This window comes from Bos mutus, chromosome 13 (assembly GCF_027580195.1).
Source record: "Bos mutus isolate GX-2022 chromosome 13, NWIPB_WYAK_1.1, whole genome shotgun sequence".
NCBI classification, from domain to species: domain Eukaryota; kingdom Metazoa; phylum Chordata; class Mammalia; order Artiodactyla; family Bovidae; genus Bos; species Bos mutus.
Window position 1 is genome coordinate 7,345,162 of NC_091629.1, and position 15,289 is coordinate 7,360,450.

The following is a 15,289-nucleotide window of genomic DNA, read 5'->3' on the forward strand; positions in this document are numbered from 1 at the left end:
TGAAGCATCCTAATGACTTAATGGATTTACATTAAGAGCTTCAAAATATTATTTAAAAATTAAAGGCATTGATATTGTGTGTATGTAAATAAAACTAACCTTTTGCCTATACCTTGTATAGGGAAAGACATTTTCAACTTTTATAAGTTTGTGATGTTATAAATCTCAGTGACCATCATTTAGCAATCTTACTAATACATTAACTAACTCTTTTGTTAAAGTGTCTTTGATGAATATACCACCTTACATGAATGAAATCTATGTTTTAGATCAGGAATCAGCAAGCTCTTTCTGTAAAGAACCAGGGAGTAAATATTGTAGATCTTTCAAACCAGACAGCCTTTGGAACAATTGCTTAATTCTGAATGTGAAGGCAGCCATGGAGAATATGGAAACAAATGGACCCATGGCTGTGTTCTAGTAAAAATTTCCAGATTTGACCCATATTTTGCTGATCCCTGTTATAGATACACAAATAATAGATGTTATGAAAAATTTCAACTATGTATAAATAGAGAGACTGTAATTTATTAATCTCTTATACCCAATACTCACCATATTTAATTATCAACATTTTGCCAGAATGTTATACTATGGTGTTAAGAATTAGACAAAAGCGTAGTTAGGTAAGCTTCCAGTGATTCCTACATTATAATCTATTGCTTGTTTTGTTACAGTTTCACTATTTTTTTATCCTAGATTTGCTTTGTGTTTATGTTTCTTCATAAATACATATATACAGATATAAATGTATCAATATTTATATGTATGTAGTATGTATATGTACATTTATTTGAATACTCATGCCATTTCTGAAATTAACTGTTAAAGTTTTTAGGGTGCTGAGTATATTAAATCAAATCTCAGCTAACTTTTTATATATAAATTATGTTTTAATGCTAATCTTTACTGGGAGCATATGTACATATGTATCTTTATTGGAGATGTAAACATAGATGCTGCTGCTGCTGCTAAGTCGCTTCAGTCGTGTCCAACTCTGTGCGACCCCATAGACGGCAGCCTACCAGGCTCCCCCGTCCCTGGGATTCTCCAGGCAAGAACACTGGAGTGGGTTGCCATTTCCTTCTCCAATGCATGAAAGTGGAAAAATAAAGTGAAGTCGCTCAGTCGTGTCCGACTCCTAGAGACCCCATGGACTGCAGCCCACCAGGCCCCTCCGTCCATGGGATTTTCCAGGCAAGAGTACTGGAGAGGGGTGCCATCGCCTTCTCCGAAACATAGATATATGTGTGTATATATATATAAACACACACATACATACATATGTCCTTTATGAATCCAAGAAAACACCAAATGTTTGCCATATAAATGTTTATAGGACCTAAATGTAGCAAGTAAGTTATGAAAATTAATAGGCATGATTTATTCAGGAAAAGATCTTCCCAATGTTAATTCTTGAAAATGTGAAGGTAAATGTCCCTGCCCAGAAATCATCTTTTCCCATTCTCTTTGATTCTTTAATCTCTTACTTTTTCTTTAGCTTTTTGGAACAAAATCATTTTCCTTCCTGTGACATGACTTTTATGGATATTTAAAACATGAACTTGTCAAACATTATAGTGCTATCAAGAGAAAAAGTAAGATTGATCATCCTGGCAAGAAATATTCCTTGTGAATTTTTGTCATGAAATAATCAAATATAGACAAACCTGCATGGAGAAAGTTAAATAAATCATCTTTTTCTCTCAAGCACTCTAATTTATGGAATATTTTTTCTTCATTAGAATCATCTGTCTGCCTTTCTGCCTATGTTACATTTTTAACATACTTGTTCTAACTTAAAACTGCTACCCCATTGTGAAGATTATGTGAAAGTTGTCATGTAAATGAATTTTAAAAAGATAATTCTTGTTTTGACTCTCCCAATTTCTATTCTGTTTTATACTCTGAGCCATGGAACGACCATCTCAGAACTATTTGACTTCTATGTGAAAACATATCAAGGTTACTCCTTAATTATTGATCCACATATGGGCTGATGGCCCCATGTAGAGATAAGATATCCAATCTCACCTCTTCTACCCCCTGCCTTTTTTTTTTTTTTTTTCTTCTTTGTACCTGTCTTGTTAACAGTGTAAGTGAAGAACTAGTTCTGTAACCTGGATTGCCCAGCTGGTGGTTGCAGGTATTTCAGTCATCTCGAGGCTAAACTCATCTATTTGAGTGCCAGGTCAGGCAATCATTGATGAAGTTGTCTTACCTGGTTAAAGAAATCCATTTAGATTGCCTTCTAAAGCTGGGTTACAATCTTAGTCTTGCTAGATCCTCAAGTCACCAAGCCACGATTTTAGTGCTCTGAATTCTTCTCTACTGAAAATTTCATGGTAATTGTGATGTCTTCTTCCTTCTGTTCATCACCTGTTTCTCTCTGCTGACCTGGAGGCATAAGTCCTCACCTACAGCTCTGGCATCTTTCCTCCTTTACTTCTCTCTCTCTCGATGGTCCTTATGTAGTTTACTTCTATTCACATCTTGTATTGCTCTTCCCAGAGAACCACCATTTTCCAGAAATAGGCTTCTACCTGGTGCTAGGGCGCCCTGTTGGCGACATGTGGTGTCTTGTGCTTTTCTCACTTGCTGAGTTGTCTGAACCTGTGCCATATGAGGACAACTTGCTGAAACTTACTGAGACGAAAGTTTCACTTCCATTGTAAATAACTGTAAACTGCTAAAAAGTGTTTTAAGCTAAGTCACAAAGTGTACTCTTGGTTGCTTCCCTTAGCCATTTCATCATCCTGCTTTGCAGAATGATTTTCTGCGTTATTCTGGTTTTTTAGATTATTAACATAACTTGAAGCAAATGATTTGACAAAGATTTTATCTGTTGAGCTAAAAATGAAAACTATTAGCTTAAAATTGTCTCCTAATGAGAATAGAGAAAATAGACCAAATTTAATGCCCATTTGGGAAAAGTTAAAATTAGTTACTGTCACTTTACTTTTTATATCTTGCTACCCACATTCCAGAAGTAGACACTGAACAAATAATTTGTCCCTGATATTTTCTACAATTCATAGATATTCAGCCATATAATTTTCACCACTCATTCTAACATTTTGTTTTTGCCAACTTCCAAGGTTCCCCCAGCAGAGATGTGGGGCCTTCCCTGGGTCTGAAGAAGTCGAGCTCTTTAGAGAGTCTGCAGACAGCAGTTGCCGAGGTGACTTTGAATGGGGACATTCCTTTCCATCGCCCTAGGCCACGGATAATCCGAGGAAGGGGATGCAATGAGAGCTTCAGAGCTGCCATTGACAAGTCCTATGACAAACCTGCAGTGGACGATGATGACGAAGGCATGGAGACGTGTAAGTGTACAGCGTCCGAAGGAACAGCCATGACAAGCATCTCTATAGTGAAGCAGTTCTTAAAGTGTGCTTCAGGGAACCCTCGGGGACCTCAGCATCCCTTCAGAGGGATCTAGGAGGTCTAAACTATTTTTATAATACAAAGAAGATGTTATTTACCATTTTTACTCTTATTTTCTCACAAATGTACAGTGGTTTTTCTAGAGGCAACATATCATGTGATATTGCAAGAGATTAAATGCAGAGCAGATAGAAGAATCTTTTCAACTAGATATTAAAGAGATTTTCCATTCTTCTCAATAATTGTTTTTGGAACAGATTTCTTTCTTTTTTTTTTAAAATGTGATTTCAGCTAATATGAAATCTATAATTTTTTAAAAAGTAATTTGTATTTTTAAACTTTCTCAGTGTTAGTTCAGTAAATATTGATAGATAAATTCCACAGAAAAATTTCGAGCCCTTAATAAATTTTAGGAGTATAAAGGTATCCTGAGACCAAAATATTTGAAAACCACTGCTGTCCAGTATATCTGTAATATATCTCAAATGAATATGTGTAATCATCTGTGATTTTGATAACATATTTTTGTTTTGTTTTTATGAATTACTCTTTCCTTGAACTAGGCTAGTAAGATATATTTATGTATATGTATTTCCAAATTGCCAAACATTTTAAGCCAAGATTATTGAAAGTTAAAGGTTACTGTGAATGAGCAATGTGTTTTCCATAGTATTGATATATTGAGAAAAAAGTAACATTTATAAATATATATAAATGTATGCTTCAGGGAGTTGTTGAAGTTAAACATTTATAAATGAATATAAAAATACCCATTCAGTTTAAACATAAGAAGGAAACTCAGCATTGTATTTATTTAGAAGAGAATGGACTTGAGTTCTAATAGAAAACACTGCTGATTCGCTTATATTGTTCGTAACTACTGATTCATATTTTAGTTTTTTAACTTAAAGTAACTCTACCCAGCTAACCATTGTAAGAAACACTGTTGGGAAAAGAAAGAAGAAAGAAAGGATAAAGAAAAGCAGGAGACACCCACCCCTACCCAAAATTAAAGCAGAGATCATTTAGGTGAATTATAAATGACGACAGTGTAACTTTTGGGGGACCACTTCCATCACACATGCCTAAGGAAGACTGTGGTGGGGAAGGAGAGTTTCAAATGGAAATCAGATTCTGAGGAGATGCAAAGCAAAATTATATAATCTTTGCCTGTCACATATAGTGTGTTTGGAAAGATGAATATTTCTGCTACAATGTAACATGCAAAGCAAAACTTAGTAGAGGAGCGCTGCATCCCCCCAGCCCCCGCCTAATTCTTAGTTTAAATCTGGACAGCTTCTCACTCCAGCCAGCCAGTGATTTCAAATATATGCAGCCCATTCTTGCCAGATGAAGAACATATTTCCTATTTTTGCTGCCAAGCCTGGTCTCCAGGCTCCTGAGTCATATGAGCTTCCAACCCTCTCGGGTTTTTCCTGGCGTCTCAGGGGCTCCTTGCCAGTCTCACCCAGTGTTACTTGCGTTGCCTTTCTAGGGTGGGGACCCTCTATCACTTAGAGATCTTGCCTCTGTCCTGGGTGCACATTTAATAAGAGAGCCAGTGCTCTGGCACCTCAGTATTTGTTTTTTTTTTTTTAACAAATACAGTTTTGGCTCCTGAGCTTTTTTCCTGTCCTAGTTCACATGTTATTTAAATTCCTTCATAGAATGCAATTTTCTCACATACACCACGTATTTCAAATGCAGCAGGGGATGGAATAGCGATCAGTACCAGGCATGTTCTTAATTCTGTAGCCTCTAGAGCTTCCCACCGTGTGAACGTCTAAATTTGTCTCTGACATAAACTTAGCTTCCGGTTTTAACTGGAAATAACCAATTTAAGTATTTCATATTAAAACTTTTGTACTCAACTATCATCAAGACAAAACCAAGTGAGTAGATGAACTACAATGTGTGAACCGGAGGGGAAGTTCTAGATAAGAACTGGGAGACACACCCTGACTCGTGCACCTGCAACCACAAAGTGCTGGCTTTCCACAGAGTCCTGACTTGACAATATTTTCTCCCAGAACAGTCTGGTGAACTCGGTATGGCCAGAGAGAGGCCACTGTTGTGTATTTCAAATGTCTGCAGTGCGGGTTGTCACAACTATACGACTAAAGTGATCTGAGCACTGGCCTGGAGTCCCTCCACATTCTTCTCACCCATTTGGAATTTGGGTCAAGTTGCTTAAAATTCTTCTTTAATTCCTTCAGTTGTGAAACCGAAGCTTTGGATGCCGAGGCCATTAATGCTCAGATTGTCTCAGTGTCTAGTGAGGAGGCTCGGCTCGGTGGTTTGCGGGAGTTGGGACATTCGTGGGAGGCTGAGCGGGTGGTCTCTATCAAGGCCACCGGATCCCCCCGCACCCACTGTCACTGCAACAGTCTTGGGGATTTATTTATTCCCATGAGGCTTATGGGATCTTAGTTCCCCAGCAAGGATTGAACCCAGGCCCTTGGCAGTGAAAACACAAAGTCCTAATCACTGGACCACCAGGGAACTCCTTGTTGTGGGGTTTTTAAATCACTCTTCATACTTTATGATTCTTTGTCAATTGTAAGTTTAAAAAAGGGAAGTCCACAGTTTGCCAGAGAAAGTTGGAAAAGCTCTGCTTCCGTTTCTGAGTTGCTTTCCAGTTTTAACTTCCCACGACTCTGTCCTCCTTCACTTACCCACCGACCTCAGTCCTGCATTCCTGCTTCGCTCACCATCTGTAAAATCCACAAGGAAAGATGCTACCATGATTTATTCCTGCGTGACCAGGCTCAGAGCTCGGCCAGGTGTCGGAGTCAGTGACTGTCACATCAGTGAATGGGCTCCTGCTTGACTAGCACCACTGCGTGCGTGAGAGACACACACCCAGATGCAGCGTGCGACGGCAGCAGCGCGTGGGGTGGCATTGACGTTTGACTCCTCCCGCTTGTGTCCCACTCTGGACCTGGGCGTCCGAGACCTCTGTGCCTCAGCAAACTCTTTGGTCTTCTCTAAGAAAAGATCTGTCAAGGCTGGTGTTACTGCTGGTGGTTATGAGACTGTCGACTTTCCTTATGGCTAGGTACAGGTGTGAGAAAGGAGTCTGGCTCCCTCTTCTAGTTGCCTAAACCCCACCCTTTGCAGAGTGGATTCTGGAGGCGCGTTCTGCACACGCTCTTTCTCTGTCTGCATTCGTGTCTATGCTCATGCCCTCACTGTGCAGCCCTGCCCTGCATCCTTACTATGTGGACGCTGTCCCTGGCCGCATGTCTGAGCTCTGATGGCTTCGTGCTTTGTGGGACCCTGTGGCTGAGGTCCCTTCTTGTACAGAGGTGGGCCTCAGGGGCCAGTTATGGCCGCCACGTCACTGTTGTGCAGTGCTCTGAGAGAGGACCCTATCCGAGCTGACGGTCTCTGTTAGACGGCCGTCCTGTGAGGATGCCGTCTGTACACCCTGGAAGCATGGGTGGAGGGGTGGGGGTGGGCATAACCTGTCCCGCCCAGCCTGTGTCTGTCCCATGCAGTCCTTTCCCTCTTTACAGGCGGAAGTCACACACGTGGAGGGCGAACTTGATTGTTCTTGTCAGCTGGGTCAAGCTCCTCCCCGGTGACGCTCTTTCAGGCTTGGAGCAGGCTTGCCTCCTCTCAGCAGTGCTGCAGTCGTGGCATGCGCACAACAGTGGGGGCCAGGAGACCCGGGCGGGATCCGTGTGGTATCTGGTATCTGTCATCTTCTGTAACACTTATGTGCTTCCTGTGGAGATGGCAGAAGTCGGCGTTTTTGTCTCTCATTTAATCCATCTGGCCTCTCCACGTTGTCTGTGTCTGTCTGGATCAAGATGGAGCTTTGTATTCTGGGACCCATTATCTCTGAGGCCCTACCTGTGTTTGACAGGTCAGGGCATCTACAATCTGCTCCCTCATCTATGCAAATCATACTTCCCGCCTGGCTCTCAGCAAGAGGCTCCTACAGCCCCCGTCATAAATCAGCTTCTGTTGAAACCAAGAACATGGATGCTACATAAAATTGACTTGTTTTACTTTTGAAAATATAGAGTACAACCCCCACCCCCTTTTTACCCTCTATTAAAAGTCGTCAGCCTTGCTATCATTTCAGGAACAGCTTTCTGTTGAGGTCAAGGAGGTGATACACAGCAAAACCAAAGACTGTCCTATTCATTGTACTCTTGATTTTAAGATCTATCCAGTTTACAATTTTAAATGTGAGAACGGTATTCCTTGAAAACATAGAGACAGATTGCGTTTAAGGAGCTTGCCTGCTTTCTTATAGTACTCTTAACAGGAGCTAAGGGGGAAAAAAAAAGCATTGCTCTAAAGTATGCATAACTTAGGTTAGCAGTATGAGATTTGAAGAAACTGAATTTATGTTAGGAAGTTAGCTAATCTGAGAGCTTCAAGATTAATTTTCATTTATTTTGTTAGCTTCAAAATAGTAGATTACACGAGTATCTCAGATTTTTCAACTCTTAGCATGCTCTACATTTCTAGCCATCTTTTGTCACTACTTATTTGAGCCAAAATTATGTAAATTAGGTAGTTATCTTAAGACTCTCCAGCAGATTACCATAAATCTATAGTGGAAGAATTCAGTGTATGGTTTTCAGAAGTACTTTGTAAAGGATTTACCATTTGGTTAATCTATCTTTTTGGATAATTGGATGTTGATCTATTAAAAATATTTATTCTGAAGTGCTGGGAATAAGGATAACCTGTCTAATCCTCTTATGACAATTTGTATACTTAAGTATCACTTGCAGTTTAAGAAAAGGAGCTTTGGATAATTTTAGGACATTTCTGAATGCAATAGAAGTATAACCATGTGACAAAGCCAAAGCTGTCAATTCCTTATATTTCTTTTTTTAGGTGAAAAGTAAGTTAGGCTAAAAGTATGACGAAAAGTCACATCTGAAGCGTCTGAATTATAGATTCCTCATTTGAAGCATTTTCTGATAAGAAAAAAGTATGTAAATATTTGACTAAGATAGTACTTAGGAATTAAATCAGAATGCGTGCCTTGTGATTTGCAGTCCTGCGAGTTTTCTACAATATTAAACAAACTTCCTAATGGGAAAATCCGTTACATTAAAACTGCAATAAAGTATTAATGAGTCATGGGACCTAAAATCTGATATTTAGGCTGTAAGTTTCAGAGAGGCCAAGGGTGCTTCAACCCACTGGGCAAACCAACTCTTGGGAAGCAGTATGGTTAATGGTTAAGGGCCGTTGTAATGCACAGGTTGCCATGGCACCAAAGCGTGGGGCACCCACTCAGCCCGTGTGGAAGAGGGGAGGGAGGGGAAGCTTCTCACAAGAGGTATGAGTTGAGATGAGTAATCCTGCTTGAGTGGTCTTCATTGGGGTTTGTCGGGAGCTTAGGGAGGGGGACCATCTCTGGACCACCATTATCCTATTGAGGTTGATGTGTGCAGATGAGAGCGTGGTGAGGAGTGAGATGTAAGACATATGCAGAGAACAGCTTGCAGACAGCCTTGTTTAAATAATTTTTGTTCATACTAAGGACCTTAAAGAGCATTTGAAGAATTTCAAGTGAAAGAATATGAGTGTTGGGGCTGTAGAATCGAGGGTGGGTTATTGGGGGTGGGCCGGTAAATAGCAGTGTTGGTGGCAAGATTGGTTCTAGGACAGTAATGCGGTAATCCAGGTCAGTAATGATGCTTGGCAAAGCCAGAAGAAAGGAAGAAACTGCATTTACATGCTTAGCATCCCACACATATAGATGGATGATAGTGATGAGGTTTTTCTCACTAGTACCTCCAGGCACAGAAACTTAGAATTATCATCTCACTGCATAATCCCTCCATTACCAAATTTTCTTAATTTTTCTGCATGAAATCTCATAATTTCACTCCTTCTACCCAATCCAGCCCCAATTCTCATTATTTAATATCTGAAGTTACTATTAGGATCTCATAACTGGTCTGACTGTCTCTCTATTTGCTGAGTAAGCTCTGGAGTCACACTGTCCTCACGGTCCTTCAAGCTCCCGTATGCGTTCTCATCCAGACCATGTGTCGTCCCTGAGGTTTGTCTTCTCCCTGCCCTGACTGTCCCCTACCCTCTCCTGTATATGACTATTGTCTTCCTTCTTCAAGACACTTTCCCCCAACCTAGCTAGTTTCCCCTTGACTTTCTAGAGCTCTGAGTATGGACGTTCCCTGACTTAACAGTGGTTCAACTTAGGATTTTTTGACTTTACAGTGGTTTGAAAGTGACGTGGTTTTAGTAGAAATTGTACATCTAACTTTCAACTTGGGTCTTTTCCTGGCTGGTGATAATGCAGATTTTCTCTGGAGATGATGGGCAGTGGCAGCAGCTTCAGCTCCCAGTCAACCATGTGATCACAAAGGAAACAGCAGCTCCCAGCCAGCCATGTGATCATAAAGGAAACAGCCCCAAACCATTCTGGTTTTCACTTTCAGTACTGTAGTCGCTAAATTACATGAGACATTTGACACTTTGTTATAACTTAGGCCCTGTGTTAGATGACTGAGCCCAATTGTGGGCTAATGTCAGTGTTCGGAGCACTTTTAAGGTAGATGAGCCTAAGCTGTGATGTTTGGTAGGTTAGGTATATTCTGTACATTTTTGACTTCGGTATTTTCCATTTATGCTGAAGTTTATCGTGCCATAACCCCACTAGAAGTTAAGGGAAATCTGTATACAGATGTGTATGAGCCTTCTTAGTATTTTTATAACATCGAGGAATTTTTATGGATCTCTCAATAAGGGTTGCATGGCATGGGAGAGAAGAACACTGACTTTTAAGGGACAGTCATTTTGACTTCTCATTAAATAGCAAAGCTCACCTTTCACTGTTCCATCACATTTGCACATTCTTATGTTGTTCTTTATTTTTGCTCTTGTTTTCCCACTTAAAAGAGTCAGAGCAGTGACCTGGACTCCCTTTCCTTGACACCATAAATTTTTTGTATATGTTAAAATATACATTTGACACCAGTTGAATCCATGATAAAAATAAAATTCTTAGTGGCAATTCCAACAGTGGGGTTATAAGTACTACTGTTTTCATTGTGTAGTCGGTCCATTGGGTCTGTTGAAAGGAAAGCCTTCAGCTTCTTTATACGTTGTTCTCTGTGGACAGGAAACAGTACCCATTATAGATCATTATTTGAATGTGAAATTTAATTATACACTGAAAGCAAATTTACAAAGGTTCAGAAACTGGAGGGTCCGACCGCCCTTGTATTTGTTCTGCTACATTCTCTTGGACAGGGAGAGATAGAGGAAGTGACATTCTACCAAGATCTTCAGCAACATTCTGCCTGTTTGTTTGAAGGGAGGCATTAAAGGAAACTTTAGAACATAAAGTAGAAATGAAGAATTGTTTTTGGTAATAAGTCTTAATCTCTAGAAGTGTGATTTTATTGTTTTTGTTCTCTCTACTCCTTACCCCTATGTAAACTAAGTGTTTTTTTTTTTTTTAGTGAAATAATCTAATTTTAGAACACTGGGTTTTAGGAATCAACTATTTGAACATTCCTCCAGTTACAGAAACCCCTTCTCTAAGACCGCTGATAAATGTCAACCACTTCCTTCGTGCCTTTTTCTCCTTTCAGTCATACTCTCTGTTCTTCATAATATCAGTTATTATTCTCACCCCACATTTTAGTGTAAAAGCTGTTTAATTCTTCGTGTGTCTTGCCAGCTTTGTGTGTGTGTGTGTGTGTTTTTCAAATGTTCTGAAAAAGCTAAGCTTTTCCATTGCCAAGAGCTCATCATTCTAATGTTAAAAGTCAGGGTCCAGAAAAGCAGATCCTATTATTCGACACCATCTGTGTCACTAGCTGTTCATTTCCTACATCTTTTATTCCTTTTCCAAAGTCAATATTCCACTAAAATAAGAAACAAAGATAACATATATTTATTAATAATAAAAATTTCTTAAATACTATACTGGACTTTGCAGTACCTGGGAGTTCAGTCCTCATTTATTTTTATTACACTGTATTTTAACTAACATTAGTCAGTAGAAATTGGTAGTGGTCAGTGGATTTGCTAAATCTAGTGAAATTTTCCAGTTATTAATGCCACATTTTAACTCATTCATTTAAAATTTTAAGCAGATAGATTCTGAAGACTGCATGCTCTTGTGTCTAATTACTACCTTTAATCCTTTGTCTTGCAAAGTAAATTGTAAATTACTCAAGAGTATGTGTTTCTTTATTCGATATTGCTATTACTAGAGTAGCTCTTTCTAAACAGGGAGCAATAAAGGATGTTTTTCATATAATGGGCTATTTGTTCAATCTATTCAACAAATATTTAATAACACTCTTTTGAGCTATGCCCTCAAAGGAGAATACTTGTTCACTGATGAATAAGAAGTAATGTTACCATTTTAATTTTGTATTTCTCTGTTTTTTATTTCTCTAAATGTTTGTACCAACTCATTTCACACTAGTAACAAGTCTGAGCAAATCACTTAATTTTAGTAAAATTGTCAAAGCTGCCTAGAGTGATATTAACTGCTAAATCTTACACTTGTGATAAATAGTACAGTGGATATTCCACAGCTGCTCTGAAGTTTGATTTATGTAATGTACCTATTAAGATGCTTTCAGCTGCATTTAGTAGAAAAATCAGTTTAGACCAGTTCAAACCTTGAGGGAATACACTGTCCTACCTGGTTCTATAGTTGGGCAGCTTCGGGGATTACTGATTACACAGCGTAATGGTGTTATCAAAGCACTGCTATCTTTCCGATCCTTCTGCCACACCATCCACAAGTCAGCTTATCCAGAAGGTAACTGCAGTGCTCAAAATCCTAGTACTTTCTTGATCCCATCCAAGTGAAGGGAGTGAGTCATCTCCCCAAGCATAGAGTATGTCCTTTCAGGGTGTCGGGGCCGTTCCTGTGCTAATAAGAGTGGACAGGGGCAGGGACCCATAGGCCAGGGTAAATCTCGTAATGGATTCATCCCTCAAAGCTGGACCGCATTCCTGAACACAATCAGAGTTCCATTAGAAAGGAGGAAGGGAGAAATAGATTTGGGATGAGCAGGCAACAGAGATCATTACAGTCCCCCAAACTGTATTGCTTCTCAATGGAAAAAAATGGTGAACGACCATGTGGCTTAGAGTCAACTCTTGACAGTGAATTGTGTGTGATGACCAGATTGAATGAAATGTTTATTTGTGGCAGAAGTTACAGAACTTTGAGGTTCGGTGCACACCTAAGGTCATTTTCCCAATGACTGTTACTATCTAAGGGCTTAATCTTTTCCAAACTTCTTGACCCAGTGCTAATAGGATAACTTGCAGAACTGAGTAGCTGAATTTGTCACATGGAATAGAATTTTAATTGCGCTGTATTTGCATCTGTTGAAAATATGGTAATTAGGTATGTCTTAATTGCAGAATGTGCTGCCTGGAAGAGAAATAAGCAGCTTCATGGTATACCTTCTTTAAAAAGAGAAACTTCAGAATATCTGTCTTTACAGATAATCACATGGGAAAGCAACTGATAGTGTAGTGCATAGAGCAGGTTGAAACAGGCAGAAATGTTCGTCAAAAATAGAAATTTCCATTTGTTTGGAAGGAGGTAATCATCTTTCTTTGGGCAGACTATCTGCAAAAAGAAAGGAAACAATAACGAGAAAAAAAATGTAAATTTATATAGCATTTAAAATAGTAAATTACCTAAATGTAGGTTTATGATTCGTTCTTTCATTGTAATTTACTGTATGAACACAATAGATCAAGTCATTTGTGCATTATATATCACCAGTGCTTTTCTTCCTTGAAAATTGTTTATCTGAATATCTTTTGTGTTTTTTAAGGGAATAAAGTATTTTATTTACCTTATTATAAAGCTGATATGAATTATACAAAGATTGGTTTTAAAACTGAAAATAATTTGAGTAGTCTATCAATGACCTTGAATATATACATTTTTTAAAAAATTTAAGCATGTGTAACCAATTTACATAAGCTTTTAAAAACCAAAGCAATTCTGCCTAGAAATGGGGTAAAGTGAGATTCTTATTTTTCTCTATCAAATGATTTTAGTGTTTGAAGCATATATAATGTAATACTCTAAAAGAACATCTTATGTTTATACATAGGAAGCCACATATTGCTAAATATTTTTAATTAGTTGGCATTTGAAAGGATTAGTTACACCCATACACCCCCAGAAGAGTTTCTGTGATAGTGTATTATCTAAATCAGAATGTTCAGAACAAGCATAAAGAATTCTCAAATGTACAAGTATTATTGTAAAACAGTCCACTGGCTTTGAGCAGGAAACTGAGCTAGGAGTTTTGATTTTACAAAATGAGGTTACAAAACCTGGAGTTAGTAAATGATTTAATACTAATTTTCTCTGCTTCACCCACTTTTGAAGATAAGTCGTATTACATACACCAGGAAATTATTGGGAATATGAAAGGAATTGGCACCAAATGTGCCTTCAGCATATAGTTAGTTATGAAGGCGCTGCCTTTTTTCTGTGTCAGAGCCAAGAGCAGACATATGCCCCGTGTGCTTCTGCCAAAACTATTAGGCAGAAAACTAGCAGAATCGCTTCTGATCTTCCATTCATGATTTATGATAATGGTCGCTGTGGAAGACGAAGTCATTTATGTTTATTGAGCTCGTTTTTTTGTTTATAGTTTCAGACATTGTAGAGGGTCATACAATCCATTAGACAATATGTACAGCATTAACAATAATAGTTAAAACCCTACCAGAAACTGATGAGATAACCAAGAGCAACGACCTCCCTGTGGCTACTGTCACTGGGGTGTGGCTGGTGTTGTCAGGCTTAATGAGAGGAACATAGGCATCATTCTGAAGTCAGAGGATAGTGATATGTGGAGATAAAAGTTTGATATGTGGGTAAAAGTTTGTCTGGTTGGGATAAAGTCATGAGTCAAGTTTACCACTAATCTTTCTGTGAAACAGTCATTCATAGGCAGCTTCTGTCTGGCCAGTGGTCCTCATTTTAGAAGCTTAGAGAGTGGGAAACAGACCTGTGATTGTATCATATGAGAAGTGCAATCATAAAATTGGTACAAAGCGCTTTGGACAGGTAGGTAAAATGAGTTTTGCCTGCAGAACTTGTAGAATATTGACTAGCATCCCTTTATCTGGGTCTTCCCTGGTGGCTAAGAGGTTAAACCATCTGCCTGCAATGTGGGAGACCTGGGTTCGATCCCTGGGTTGGGAAGTTCCCCTGGAGAAGGAAATGGCAACCCACTCCAGAATTCTTGCCTGGAGAATCCCATGAACAGAGGAGCCTGGTGAGCTACAGTCCATGGGGTCGCAAGAGTCGGGCACGACTGAGCGACCTGACTTACTTACTCCCTGTATCTAACTTGAGTATATATATAGGTTTTGTAGCTCCTGAGTACTTTTGAGAACTGTCTTTTCATGATTTGGTCCATTGCCTCCAAGTCGAGGCCACACTCATTTCCCACAAAATGTGGAAGCAGTAGTTTGTAACCAGATAGAGCACAGCGAAGTTCAAGGATGTTTTCAGACAAGAGGCTGCAACCCTGCTTAAGCTATATTTTACATTCTCTTGGGGAGCACCCACTGGAAAAGGCTATACAGTGAGACCTCCCTGGGCCAGGACCATTATTCTTTCCCTGCTCTGTGTGTACAACACAACAATCACAGCCTTAACTCAGCAGTTATTTGTAAGGCTATGGATTTTCTCTAGCAATGTCCATCTGAAAGTTGGAACTGGCTTTTTCTAACAAACCCTCTCAATTCCTATTTCCATATGAACTGACAGAGACTAAAATGATCAGCTTTTGAAAATGCGTGCTTGTCCCTTGGAGGAGGAGAGTGGCTCCCAGTTAGTTACCCCAGTGCAGCGGGAAGCCAGCCTTGCTTTGGTTGGAAGCCTGTCCTTGAG

At 39.3% G+C, this 15,289-nt stretch overlaps 1 protein-coding gene across 15 annotated transcripts in view; it reads left to right on the plus strand.

The window, feature by feature from the left end:
- The window catches only part of PARD3 (par-3 family cell polarity regulator), a 579,453-nt gene that overhangs the window by 376,901 nt on the left and 187,263 nt on the right, over positions 1–15,289 (plus strand). For all 15 annotated transcript variants that reach the window (XM_070380971.1, XM_070380969.1, XM_070380970.1 and 12 more), the window contains one exon: positions 3,099–3,326. In XM_070380971.1, coding sequence (XP_070237072.1) covers positions 3,099–3,326 — 228 coding nt within the window. The remainder of the gene's footprint in view (positions 1–3,098; positions 3,327–15,289) is intronic.